The sequence below is a fragment of the Vitis vinifera genome, chromosome 12, assembly GCF_030704535.1.
Source record: "Vitis vinifera cultivar Pinot Noir 40024 chromosome 12, ASM3070453v1".
In the NCBI taxonomy this organism is placed as follows: Eukaryota; Viridiplantae; Streptophyta; class Magnoliopsida; order Vitales; family Vitaceae; genus Vitis; species Vitis vinifera.
The window spans coordinates 21,549,330-21,563,339 of NC_081816.1; the positions used below are offsets into that span (position 1 = coordinate 21,549,330).

A 14,010-nucleotide genomic window follows, 5' to 3' on the forward strand; every position below is an offset into this window, starting at 1 on the left:
AAACCAAAACAAATTTAATTTTTAGGAACTTTTGAAAAACTAGTGTTTACTTTCCAAAATAGTCAGCCCATTGTGCATTTCATAGTTTGAATACCCTAAAAAAATCACAATTGAAGGGGGATGATTTCCAGTGTAATGTTACATAATATATCATAAGTATAGGATATATATGGCATTACTCTAGATTCTCTCCATGTAGATACACCAGGTCGCCTAATCTAGAGTGTTAGCCTAAGAGCTATTCTAATTAGGTTTTGATTATTACAAAATAACGTTAAGGTTACTAATGATTTAAATCAAGTTTTTAGTTTTGATTGTGAAAATCTAAAGAAAGCTCAAGTATTCGAGGAAGAAAGTCAATACCATGATGTGTTGAAACTCTTAATAGACTTGAAGTGGCCTAGGACAATTTGTAACATGACATTGTTTTGATGTACTAGGTTTAAATTATTTTTCATGCACTTAAAAGTTTATTTTTCATTTTTCCTTAAGCTTAAAACATCTTTTTTATTTATTTTTATTTTTTTATCAAGGAAGTGGATGAATCCTTGTTTTAATTAAAAAAATTGAGCCAAATTCTTTCTAAACTTATTCTATAAGGTTTTAAGAAGATTTACACAAGTTACTAGAAGTTTCAAACCTCAAGTTGAGTCGGTTTAAGTACTTTATTGTGCAATTGGTTGAGAAGGTTAGGCACTAGTTGAATCGATTGGTAACTACCTCAACTGGTTGGGCTTGACTAGTCAAGGGTCGAATAATGGTGCTCCTTATTTTCTCTCTCTTGCAAAAGTTGGGGTGACACCAATTAAGACATAACCTCGACAAGTTGAGAACCAGCCAACGATCATTCACACCTTCGATTGAGCTTAGAAACCCTAAAAATCACATGCAAAGCACTTAATGGCTAATGAATAGTTAATCGATCAAATTGGTGTCTAATCAGTCTTGATATTTTTATGGCATTTTGGCTTCTAGAGTTAGAAACTTATAAATTGAAGGGTTTTAGAGTATTTATTTACAAGAGAACAATTGTATATATTCAATTGAAAAAAAATATTATTTCTCACATTCAAAACTCTTCTTCAAAGTATATTGATTTCCCACTTACAAATTCCCTTAGTGGACCTTCAAATCCATCCTAACTTTCCCTTGTATTATGTTAAACTTGTTCTAGGATTGTGAAAGTTAATTAGAATTTAAGAAATCAAAGTGAAAGATTGGCTTCCAATGTCTTGGAGATAGTGAAACAATACTCACTCGGTTAGAAACTTGAGGAGAGTGGATGTAGGTAGGGTACCAAACCACTATAAACTACTCTGCATATATCTTCTCTCAATCTCTTCAATTATTATTGCTTTACTCATTTTCTCATTGTTTTTGTTATTGGTTGATTAGTTGGAAAAGTTTTTAATACCCAATTCACTGTCATTCTCGTTGTATTTCAATTCCAACAAGAACAAAAATATGATTTGTTATCCATCGTGTCCATCTAACATGGCATGCAAATATATGATCTAGATGGTAGAAGATTCATGGCTAACTATTTATTATGCTAGGATGACCAAAGGTACCCAACTTCACATTACCAAATTAACAAATGTTCAGAGCAGATATTTCATTCCAATACTTATTCCCGTGTAGCACGGTAAGTTCATTAATTTAGTGCTGCGGAAACTGGGTCATGGATGCTTGTATTTCTTCTAGCGTCCGCCCCTTGGTTTCTGGAACCAATTTTGCCGTGAATAGAATAGTTGCACCGCTGAAGATCAAGAATAAGAAGAATGTTCCTGAAATGGTTTAACCAAAGTATTTATGTTTATAAACAAAAATAAACATGAACACAAGCCTTTATATATATATAGAGAAAGAGAGAGAGAGAGATAGAGAGAGGTAGAGAAAGTTTCATTCAAATATGAAGTTAAAACAATACATAGTAACCGTAGAAGAGAACCAGACAACGAATGTTACTAGGCTTCCAGCTGAGCCCTTTATGTTTATCGGATATATCTGAAATAGAAGCTCTCATCAGTAGACATATGCCATCAATACGAACCTTGGTGTAATGTTATACTTCTATTAATACAAATTTCTACTAAATGATGTAGAATTCTTGCCCAACAAAGTTCACACTACCTCTGAAATGATAAGCCATGGTAGTCCTCTCAAGCTTAATGAGTAAAATGATAAATATGCCTGATTGTAGATCAGCTGAGAACAAACAATATTTACTAATATGTAAAGGCTATAACTAACAAAAAAATAAAAAATAATCCAAAGACTGATCCTTCTAAACTAGGAATGATACAAATGAAAGTAAAACAAGAATTCAGTTTCGGCCATATAAGCCACTACCCATTGGCTAATGCAATGGGTTTCAACCATAAGAAGATTATGGAGAATAAAGAGCCCCAGACAAGGACATTCCAAATTCAATAAGCTCACAACTTATGAGACATGATACCCTCCGAGAACTCTCATCTTAATGGTTGGGCAAACCCAAATAACAAAAAAAAGAGGACAAAATTTAGATGAACATTTCTCTTTATGTTATGTTGCATTACCACTATGCCAATAAGCACCATCCTTCCACTTGTGAAGGTCATGCTTGTAAAACTCAGGTTTTTCATTAATGGTCATCTAAATAAATGAAGAAGAAAACTGGAAAGAAAGAAAACATAGAACTGTTTAAATTTGGATTTGGAAGAGACCTGTAATAAGAATGACAATCCTACAATCAAGAACCTCAAGCACATTCCACCAGCAGAAACCTGCATAAATTGATAAAATAATTGCAAACTTGCTGATCAATTAATCATGAACTTAAAAACAAATTCCTCCTCATCCTAACCATTAGAAGTGGTCTTCTTCCAGATCTATCTGCTAAGAGTCGACCAAGGACAACTGCTGGAATCTGCAGAGGAATGTTTACATTTCTTTTAAATAATGAAAAGAAAAAAAAAATGATAAAAAAAAAAGAAAGAAAGAGCATGAAGCAGATTTCCAAATCAAATTACAATTAAATAAGGGTAAAACCTGGATGATAGCAATTGCTCGTCCCGAATGTACTTGAAAAATCTGTCATAAACCCCAAAGTCATATCTCCATTCATCATTATTCTTTTTGATCCCCTATAAATAATATAAAGTGAAAATGAAGATCCTTCCTTACCAGCTGATTCAAAGATGGAACATGCATAACTAGAAATTGCACTGGACCCTACAAGTTGTTGCAGCAATATCAACCCAATCCCAACCTGAACATAATGAAATTATATGTAAAAAGAAAAAATCAGGCAAACCATGTGAAAGAAACATGCCAATGATTAATTTGTGACACTAACTATAAGTGAATGAGCATATTTCAGCTGAAACAAGTCTAGAATTCTAGCTTCTGATTGCTGTTGACAGATTTCTGCATAGTCCACAAAAAAGAAGGAAGCCATCTCATTTCTTGTTCCAAACAAATAATAATGGCAATATCAACCACACAACAAACATTCATTCATGAGCATAAGAATATAAAATGCTACTTTGATTTCAGCTGACTCTTGAGAAATATCTGTGTTCTTTCTCCTTAGCCTCTGTAAAGCAGCTTCCAACTCTTTTTCTCACCCAGTCTTTGCCTGCAGATAATTGCACAAATCATTTGGATGCTTGCCTTTTGCTTTGCATCATTCATTTAATTTACAAAATGGTGATCTGCTTAAATTTCCTCTTGCACTCAGCTTGACATGATTTTGGATAAAAATATTATCCACGAAAAGACATAGAAAATTAACTAAGATTGATTCAATTTTTTGTTTGTACTATACTCTAAAACCATGTAAATTAAGAACCTCTAAAAAATTTGAATTGGGCTCACTAGTCATCTAGGGGACTCTGGAATGAAGAATATACCAATAATATGTAATATACATGGAGCAGTTCTTGAAAACGAAATGAAAGATAATTACCTTTTAATCTACCCTTGAATTAAATAAATGCGGAGAACAGTTCCCAAGAGAAATGTCTAGAAAAGCCGTAACATAACACCAACTGTAAAGTTTAACAATATATAGTTAAACACTTCATTGGTTTTTTAGTCGAAGTCTATAATGTTTACGTTTTACCGTATGGGCTGATGCAAATCCTCCTCTAATATTCTTGGGTGTGATTTCCGATATGTATATGGGTACCTGATTTGTGCCCAGTTGGGTGTTTATCAAAACATTTATAAAATCTACAACACCTTATACTAGGGTAGCAAAGACAAAACTACTATAGTATAGTGGCTCTAGGATCGTCCACATGGATGAGTTTCTTTGTACACTTAACATTAATGAAAGAATAAATGGTGATTTCCTTTTTTCGAAAATTAGTTTTTAAATGAAAATAAGATTGATTGGAAAGGTTGATTTTAAGTTAAGCAAACATAAACAACTGAAGTTACTATAAAGAGAAAGTCTATTGGAGCTATAGGTTACTAGGATCAGGTTCCTGTTGCAAAGTGGGAAATTCTGGATCTTCTCATCGCATTAGGGACAATAACATAAAGGACGATTATCTCCCGAATCGGATTTGTATTTAGTAAATAAGTTTTGATCCAAAGGGTTCTTGAAAAATGGTAGTTGCTTCCCATTAATGGCTTCAAACACTAAAGACCCTCATCTTGAACCACCTTCCAATGGCTCGTACTTGATAACTAATGGACATCCATGGATCTAGCAATAAGCATCCATAGAATCCTAAAAGCTTACCAAGTATTGGGCATTCAAGGTGATTCTAAACTTGAAATACAAACCATTAATGATACACAACTACCTTCATTTAAAGCAAGGAAAACTCCCACCTTTGCATCCGGGTCTTTTACCTAGCTTCCATCACTCCAAGAAACGTGAAACTTAGCCACTCATCCCCTGAGAAATCATCCTCATAGGGTGTTTGGCTAGAGAGAATGTGAAGAGAAAATGAGAAGGAAACGCAGAGAAAAACTCGTCTTTCCAAAAATCTAAAACATAACATAATATCCTCTGAGAGGTTTTCCAACCCCTATTTATAGTTCCTAAACAAACCCTAATGTCTTTTATCTATTACAAAAGGAGTAAAAAGGAAAAATTACAATTCTGGAGAAAAATCTCGAAGGTCAGTGCGCATAAAGCACACACCTTGTGAAAGTTTGGCACACCTTGCCAAATTTTGGCACACCCTACCAAATTTTGGCACACCTTGCGAAATTGATGTTTTTGCCTTGCAAAATGCTTTGTTTTCCTCCATCTTACTACTGATAGCTTAGCCAACCCCTTTTCAAGTTTGGCAAGGGGTTTTGAAGTGCTCCAAAGCTTGGATTCTTCATGTGATTGATCTTCAACTTGCCTTGCCAAAGCTTGCACACAACTCTCCCTCAATCTTGACCTGTTTCAGTGGTAAAAAAGCTGCCAAAAACACTAAAACTTATCAGAAATTGGTTAGTAACATTTGCTAGGTTCTTAACATGCCAAATGGGATATAAAGGTCTAACTACTACTCAAAAGTGCTTAGTACAATTAAGTTTAAGCTTATAAAAATGCACTTTTTGAGTAGTAATTAGTACCTGTTTGATATTAGGAATGTTGAATATTGTTACAGACGAGGATGGATAAAGTAAATACACACTGCAAACTTTGGTGCAATTACCATATAAGAAATAATTCCAACTCCAAATCCATTTATCAATCTTCCCAAGTCAAGCCACCAATAGTCCTTCCAACAAGCAGTGCAATTTCATATTAGCCATCCACAAAAAATGTCTATATTAGTCGACTTGGTTTAGACAGGAAAGTATAATTAGTAAACTTTTTGATGATCCATTTATCTTATGAAAATTCAGAATGCATTACTATTCAATATGCATTGACAGGAAGCAATCAGATTCAAAGGAGAATCAAACTTTTTTTGACAGTAATCTTCAGTTTTCTATTTCAGACATCATTTAAAGTAAAAATGAGTGAAATGGAGCCTAAACATGTGACTTCAACAGATAAAATTTTGATGTAAAATATATCAGAGGATGTTCTTAATGTTCAATAAAATCATTCTTCTAGTTCACTAGATCTGACAACACCCGTCAATGTCCCTGGTTTGTTCTTAGTTGTTCAAAATGAGACTACCATTTGAAGGATAGATTATTCTTCTAAGCAATCAATTGAACGGGAAGTGAATTAGAGAAATAAAAGATAAGAAACTTTGGCGCAAATGCTATTGCAAGCCACCCTATGAAGCAGAATATATATTTCTGACAACCACATTGCTTGTTTACAAGAACAATCAAAATTAACATGAACCGAAAGGTTGGTAAGCCTTCTGGCATTGAACAATTACTTCATGTAGACCTAGAGGTGATTGAAGGGTCATAAAACCTACACCTCTCGGACCCATAAGATCAGTTGTCCTCCCACTTATTACACCACTTATTGTTGCTCCTAGTGTCAATATTGAACTAAAAACTGAGTATTGCAAAGTGAGATTAAAAAAAAAAAAAAACAAAAAATCAATAAATGTGAGAAAGTTAAACTTGATTTAAAAACTTTTTAAATGTTAGAATTAGTCTCTAAAAGTCAATCAGAATATTGTTTTTGTGTTGTTATTTTAGTTTCTATTTTTTAGTAGTCTTGGATGATTTCTATACGTTATTATTCCGAGCTTCCATTTAGTTAAATGTGAGATCTATAAATATGAAATTATGTAATATTTAAATAAGAGAGTAGTTGAAGACAATAAAGTTTTTAATTTTCCCCAATATTATCTTTCTTTTTCTAATTTTTTGTATTTCTCTTTCAACCCTATTCTCTTTCAAGATTATAACTTTATTGCTCTCATAAGCATGCTCTCTACATAAAGTTGAATGAAAAATGTGATATATTATTTGTGTGCTTGTATGTGGATGACTTGATCTTCATTGTGAACAATCTAACCATATTTAATGAGTTCAAAGAAGTAATGCCTTGTGAGATTGAGATGATCAACATTAGTTTCATGTCATACTATCTTGCCATAGAAGTGAAACAAACCAAAAATGATATTTTATTTCTCAAGAAGGTTATACCAAAGAAATTCTCAAGAAGTTTGAAATGAATGTGTAATCTGGTGAACATACCAATAGAATGTGGAGTTAAATTGTCAAGATATGAAGAAGAAAAGGAGACTCTAACACAATACAAAAGCTTAGTTTGAAACTTATGCTCTTTGACTTGTACAAGACTAGACATTCTTTTTGGAGTTGGACTTATAAGTTCTTTTTATGGAAGCATCAACAATGATTCACATGAAGATTGGCAAACAAATTTTTTGCTACATCAAAGGTACATTTGATTATGGTTTATATTTTTCACCTTTTAACAATTTTAAGCATGTTGGATATAGTGGTAGTGATTGGGGTAGAGACATGAGAAAGTTTATCTACATTGTTTTACCATATGTGAGGTAGAACTGTAATAAAAAAAATAAATGATTGATCTTTTGAGTTGAGTCATTCATGGTAAGAGTAACAAGATCTTGTAATCAAACCTATACCAACAGTTGATAGCAAGATGATTTGGCTTTCCACATATTCGATAAGTTACTTCAATACCATTATTTGAGCTAGTAGGATATTGTTGTTTATATCTTTCTTTTGGTTGAGTTGTGTTGTTATTTAACCATTTGGAATGTTGTCACTTCTTTGAGGATTATGGTTCCCATTATAGCTCCTAGGAGATGCAAATCCTCTTCCATTCGAGTTGAAATTTCCTTTGCCCCTTCAACCATTTCAACAAAGACCTCGTTGTCCAAAGAAAACTTGTGCATGCTTTAGGAACATTCTCTCCTCCTTTTAGGCATTGATCGATTTTTTATATCCTTGAAGAGCTAGCATAAAGTAGTTAAAGGAAAGATAAGATGGTTTAGTAAGTATAGCAAGTTAAAATTGTTGTAACTTTGTCCTAACCTATGAACAAATAAAAAAACTTTGTCTCAATCTAAAAATGGCATTTTTGTTGTGCCAAGATTATCATATATATTTTTGAAGTCTCTTAAATATTTTTCAAGAGACTATGATTTCTACTTAACTCTTGTACATAGAAAATGAGACTCAATCCTTTTTACTGTAAATTTATAAGTTGTTTTATTAAGAGATAATGAAGAACATCAAGGCAATGAACTAAGGGAGTGATTTGGTTTCACCATAATAGGAAATTAGTGTTCCTTAACTTGATAGATATGAAATTGGATCATTGGTGAAATGACCAAATACTAAGGTTACATTCTTTGTTTGGGAAAAAGGAAAAGGATTAAGAAGAGACATATTTTGGCTTACAAGTTTCTAGCTTTAATACCATGCAAAGTTTGGTGTATTTTGGTAATGAAAGTTTTAATTTCAATCACTTCCTATGAAACATCATACAAAAATATAAGTGAGTTATAAAAAGAAATAAAGAATATTTTTAACAAAATAATACACACACACACACTAAAATTAAGAGAATCAAATATTGTTAATATCTTATTTCTCTAGATTTTAAAAAATATTGATGGGAGTGTATTCCTACCCTTTATGTGTTTGATTTTGTGTATATCCTTGATGGAAGTGTGTTCCTACTCTTTATGTGCTCAAATTTGTGTATCTCCTTTAATATTTCCTTTAAGATATATATACTTGATTATTTCCTTTTACACATTTTTCCTCCATAGTCATTTCACCTCTGTGGGCATTTTGCCTTTGTGAGTATTTCCCTTTAAGTCAGTCTTTGCTGGCCAGACGAGAATGCTTTGCATAATAAAGCATCATTACCACTTTCAACTGTTATTACATGTCTAAAGTGCATGAGTTGGTCGAAGGGGCCTCTCCTGCCATAGTACATATTGAATTTTGGCATCAAAAAATGTTGTGGAGCCTCCTGTCTCAGAATCCAAGAAGCAAATGGTGTTGCAACTATGTTTGATCATCATTATACTACATGTTTGATCATCTCGATCAATCTATTAATCAACTGGTGATCCAAGATGTGCAAGATGGTTTGTGTAATATTGTCCCTGGGTTATTGCTTGAATATGAATTTGAGTCACTTAGTGGTGGAAGTGACTGCTTGGATATAAAATCTTGTTTAGGTGTACCGATAGTCTTGGTTGTTCTCATGTGTCTTTGATGGGTCCAGGTGGCTAGATGGAAGATTAGGGGTCCACAAATTTGATGGGAATCGACGTCTATTTTAAGGCTCTTGTCGTAGCTACCGCCTCGAGAATACTTCAATTTGCTTCTTATGTTCCTCTTGTTACTTGTCCAATTAATATTCTCTCGACTTGCAACAAGTTTTCTTCCACCATTACCAAAATATTCTTTAATTGTTCTTCTGAAATTATTATTTCAACAGGCTTTTACTTCCTGATTCCTTCACATGACACTAAGTTCTGTGTCTCTAAAAAAAGTTTAGTTCTATATTCAGTTACTTATATAGGGTTTTATAATGCATTGTTTAATGTTTTTATGGAGAATCCATAACAAAAAAAAAAAATATTTTGCACGTTTTTCATAAACTAGGTTTCGTATTACTTGTAGATGAAATTTATCTTTAGAAGACACTAAGACTCGTGTTTCGAAGAAGATGAATCCTATGGTAAAGTCCCTAGCTCAAATAGCTCGCATTATCTAATTTATGAGTTTTTGAGAGCCACTTCAATGATTACTTTTATATTATTATTATTATTATTATTATTATTATTATTATTATTATTATTTATTTTTAATAAAAATTCATTATTCCACTAATACAAAAACAAATTATGTGGTCACTATTTATGGTATTGCAATCAAAGTAATGACAACATAGGGATTAAAATTCAAAAAGGTGATTACACATCACATAAAATATCTTTATTTGGGGTATTTAGGGGATACTATTTTTATATTTATGGTGTCATTATTAAGAAGATGACACTATAAAACATTAAAAATTATAAATATAACACAAAATGCTCTTTTAAAAAGTTACAAGATTAAAGTAGAATGATTTATAAAAAGCCTTTAAGCATAAAAGCTTTTTTTGCCTCTCCACATTGCACCTTTCTTTTGATACCCTAGCACCAGCACTCCTATGGAACAAGACTGTTTAGGAAGTGCTCCAAGGGAAGCATTAGTGGTCTCTTCTCTTCTTCATATCAATAATTGTTGTTGCTTCAATCAACTACACTCTATCAAGCACCACAAACCTTCCTTGCAAGTCCATAAAGACTCAACCTTGGAAAATTTAGCACCCTGGTTTGTTTTGTTGTTGAAGATGATGTGAGGAATAAATAACATCAACTCGGTCGTGGGGTTGCCTCAATTGTTGAGGAGAGGGTAGTAAGAAAGGATTGTAAGGACACATCTAATTTATTTTCGTTTTTTGAAAAAATTTCAAATGGGGAAACCTTTAATTAGGCTATTAATTAGGTTGTGTTTGTTTGTTTGTTTTTTCTTAATTTTAAATATAACTTAAAACTAAATAATGTTTAATAGTGTTAAATATTAGATTGTTTGTTTTTGTAATATTTTATTTCTATTAAATATTAAAAAGTAAAGAAAAACCAACATATTACTTATTCTATTTAGAAAAAGTTAAATATTATAACTTTTTTTTTATTCAGCAAAAATTTTATAATAAGTTTTAAAAAAGTAGAAAAACAAACAATTTAAAGTTTGAAAACAAATTTAGTTAAGCAAAAAGCTAAAAAACTAACACTCTCTTAGTATTTTTTTTTTTTGAATTTTTTAATGCTTTTTTTATTTTTATTTTTATTTTTGTTGGTTGTTGTTGGTTTCAATAGCTAAAATGGGTTATGTGCTTTCTATAGCTTTCAAATCATATTATGTATCAAGCAGGCAGTATATTATTATTGGCCTTTTTTGTGCAAATTTTGTATTTCAATTTAGAAATTTTTTATTTTCTAAATTAGAATTTATTGTATGAAACATGTTTGGTAGATTTAAGCATGTATTGCGGATTTACTCATTCGGATTTATCAATTGTATTCCTCTAATATAGTTTCTTAAATATAATTTGATTCATTATAACTTTACAATATTTTGTTGCCATTAAGCAAATCAATCATGATAACTAGTAGCTTAGTTTAGCAGTTGTGCATTTCATAGTATGGATTCCCTCCAAACCTTTCAACTGAAGGGGGATGACTGCCAATGAAATGTTAATTAATATGTCGCAAGCATGGAATATGACATAACTCCATATCCTCTCAATGTAGAAACGCCAGCCCCAATATAGAGCATTTCATCCTCATTATAGATAAATTCCAATAAGCATCCGTCTAACTTGACATGAAAATATGTGAACCAGATGGTATAAGATCCATAACAAACTATTTATTATGCTAGGATGACCAAAAGTACCCAACTTCGCACCACCAGATTAACAAATTAATGTTCAGAGAAAATTCTTAATTCCAATACTTATGTAGCACAATAAGTTTATGTTAGTGCTGCAGAAAATGGGTCATAGATGCTTGTATTTCTTCTAGCGTTCGCCCCTTGGTTTCTGGTACGAGTTTTATGGTGAATAGAACAGTTGCAGCACTAAAGACTGAGAATATGAAGAATGTTCCTGAAATGGTTTAATGAAAATACCTGTTTTTATAAATAAAAATACACATGAACACAAGCCTATATATATACATGTAAGGAGAGACATAAGAGAGAGGTAGAGAAAGGTATCACCTGCTGAGTTCCATTCAAAGATGAAGTTAAAAACATACACAACAATAGTAGAAGAGGACCAGAGAATGAAAGTCACTAGACTTCCAGCTGAACCCTTTATGTTTACTGGATATATCTGAAATAGAAGCTCTAATTAGTAAAAATATGCAAGCAATATCAGCCGTAGTGCAATGTTATAGTTCTAAATTTCTACTAAATAATGTAGAATTCCTGTCCAACAAAGTTCTCTACCTCTGAAATGATAACCCATGGTAGTCCTCTGAAGCCTAGTGAGTACCATGCCAAATATGCCTGATTGTAGATCAGCAGAGACAAACAAAATTACCAAGGGATGATCCTCGTAACCAATGAAGGATTGAAATGAAAGTGAAAAGAATTCAGTTTCGCTCATATATTGCAACTATCCATTCGCTAATGTAATGGTGGTTTCAACTATAAGAAGATTATGGAGAATAAAGAGCCTCACATAAAGACCTTCCAAACTCTAATAAGCTCATAACTTAGACATGATACCCTCTGGACTTCCATCCTAGTGGATGGACAAACCCAAGTAAAGAAGAAAGAAAAAACAAAAACGAGGACAATTTTAGATAAACATTTATTTCTATGCTATGTTGCCTTACCACCATGCCAATAAGAACCATAATAGGAGTGAGCTCCTTCCACTTGTGAAGATCCTGCTTGTAAAATCAGGTCTTTCAGAAATGGTCATCTAAATAAATGAAGAGGAAAACTGGAAAGAAAAGAAAACATAGAAGTGTTTAAATTTGTATTTAGAAAAGACCTGTAATAAGAATGATATTCCTATAATCAAGCAACTCAAGCACATTCCAGCTGCAGAAACCTACAAACATTGGTAAAATAACTACAAACTTGCTGATCAACTAGTCACAAGCTTAAAAACAGATTCCTCCTGGTCCTTACAATTAGCAGTGGCCGTCTTCCAGATCTATCGGCTAAGAGTACACCAATAACAACTACTGGAATCTGATAAAGAATGTCTACATTTCTTTAAAGAATGAAAAAACAAAATAAAAAGAGAAAAAAAAAGGAAAAAGAAAGAAAGAGCATGAAGCAGATTTCCAAATCAAAGTACACTTGAATAAGAGTGAAACCTGGATAATAGCAGTTGCTGTTGTCCCGAATGTACTTGAAAAATCTGTCATAAACCTCAAATTCATATTTCCATTCGTCTTTGTTCCTTTTTATACCCTAATACATAATATAAAGAGACAATGAAAAGCCTTGATTACCAGCTGATTCAAATATGGAATCTGCATAACTAGGAATGGCAACGGACCCTGCAAGTTGTTGCAGCAACATCAACCCAACCCCAACCTGAACATATTGCAATTATATGTAAAATGAAAAAAAAAAAAACAAAGAATCAGGAAAACCATGAGAAAGAAACATGCCAAGTATTAATTTGAGACACTCACTACAAGTGAATGAGCATATTTCCACTGAAACAAGTCTAGAATTCTATCTTCTGAGAGTCGTTGACAGATTTCTGTATAGTCCTGAAAAAACAAGTGAAACCATCTTATTTCATGTTCAAACCAATAATAATGGCAATGTCAACAACACAACAAATTTTCATTAATGAACACAAGAATTTAAATGCTACTTTGATTTCAGCTAACTCTTGAGAAATGTCTGTGTTCTCTCCCCTGAGCCTCTGTAAAGCAACTTCCAACTCTTTCTCTCTCCCAGTCTTTGCCTGTAGACATTTACTCCAATCATTAGGTTGTCCTATTTTGTTTAGGATGCTTGATTTTTTCCTTTGCATCATTCATTTAATTTACAAAATGGTTATCGGGTGCTCTTGATGATGTGGTCGGTGTCGGAAAATATCGTCAGAAAAAAAAGTCTCCGAAAAATATCGCCGAAAAAATGTTGACGGTGATGAGGGTTTTCTGATCACGATATGGCTGATCGGAAAACTTTGGGAGATGGAAAATGTGATTGGAATGAAACACGGTCACTAAACGGATTCCCAGAATTAATTACACGGGTAAACCAGAAAGAATAAAGTTTTCTCCCTTAACTCTGATACCATGTTGAAAAAGAGAGAGAGAGAGAGAGAAAACCTTAATTCTCATTCATATTCATAACTTCTTACAATAGAGAAATATATATACAAGGTTAGGTTGAACTAACTACCATATATGTGACCTATATTAAGATAGGAAAGAAAGATTGTACACTATAAATACATTATATTCAACATAACCTATAATTCAGCTGAGAGCACTTGATATCACCAACAAGAAGATAGTTAAAGAATTTTTATTTATTTATTATTATTATTTT

General features: G+C 32.5%; 2 protein-coding genes across 5 annotated transcripts; both read right to left on the minus strand.

Annotated features, from left to right (window-relative positions):
- Positions 1–740: 740 nt before the first annotated feature.
- LOC100854551 (sugar transporter ERD6-like 5) lies at positions 741–5,022 on the minus strand. Its single transcript, XM_059741369.1, is given in 10 exon segments — positions 741–1,787; positions 1,931–2,007; positions 2,134–2,208; positions 2,709–2,768; positions 2,849–2,911; positions 3,034–3,052; positions 3,054–3,075; positions 3,169–3,253; positions 3,341–4,034; positions 4,109–5,022. Coding segments are annotated over 9 exon segments (636 nt in total). The 5' UTR covers positions 3,443–4,034; positions 4,109–5,022; the 3' UTR covers positions 741–1,654.
- A 6,304-nt stretch (positions 5,023–11,326) lies between these two features.
- LOC100244045 (sugar transporter ERD6-like 5) lies at positions 11,327–13,947 on the minus strand. 4 transcript variants are annotated; one of them, XM_019223262.2, is made up of 10 exons: positions 13,325–13,947; positions 13,137–13,217; positions 12,951–13,035; positions 12,813–12,856; positions 12,622–12,684; positions 12,482–12,541; positions 12,321–12,374; positions 11,929–11,988; positions 11,698–11,812; positions 11,327–11,584 (listed from the first exon to the last, which is right to left on the minus strand). In XM_019223262.2, exons 1-10 carry the CDS (start codon positions 13,487–13,489, stop codon positions 11,457–11,459), a joined length of 855 nt encoding a protein of 284 aa, XP_019078807.1. In that variant the 5' UTR covers positions 13,490–13,947; the 3' UTR covers positions 11,327–11,456. The 4 variants fall into 4 exon arrangements, with proteins under 4 accessions (XP_019078807.1, XP_019078809.1, XP_019078806.1 ...); XM_019223264.2 differs by having other exon boundaries at positions 11,327–11,607; XM_019223261.2 differs by having other exon boundaries at positions 11,327–11,812.
- Positions 13,948–14,010: the final 63 nt, after the last annotated feature.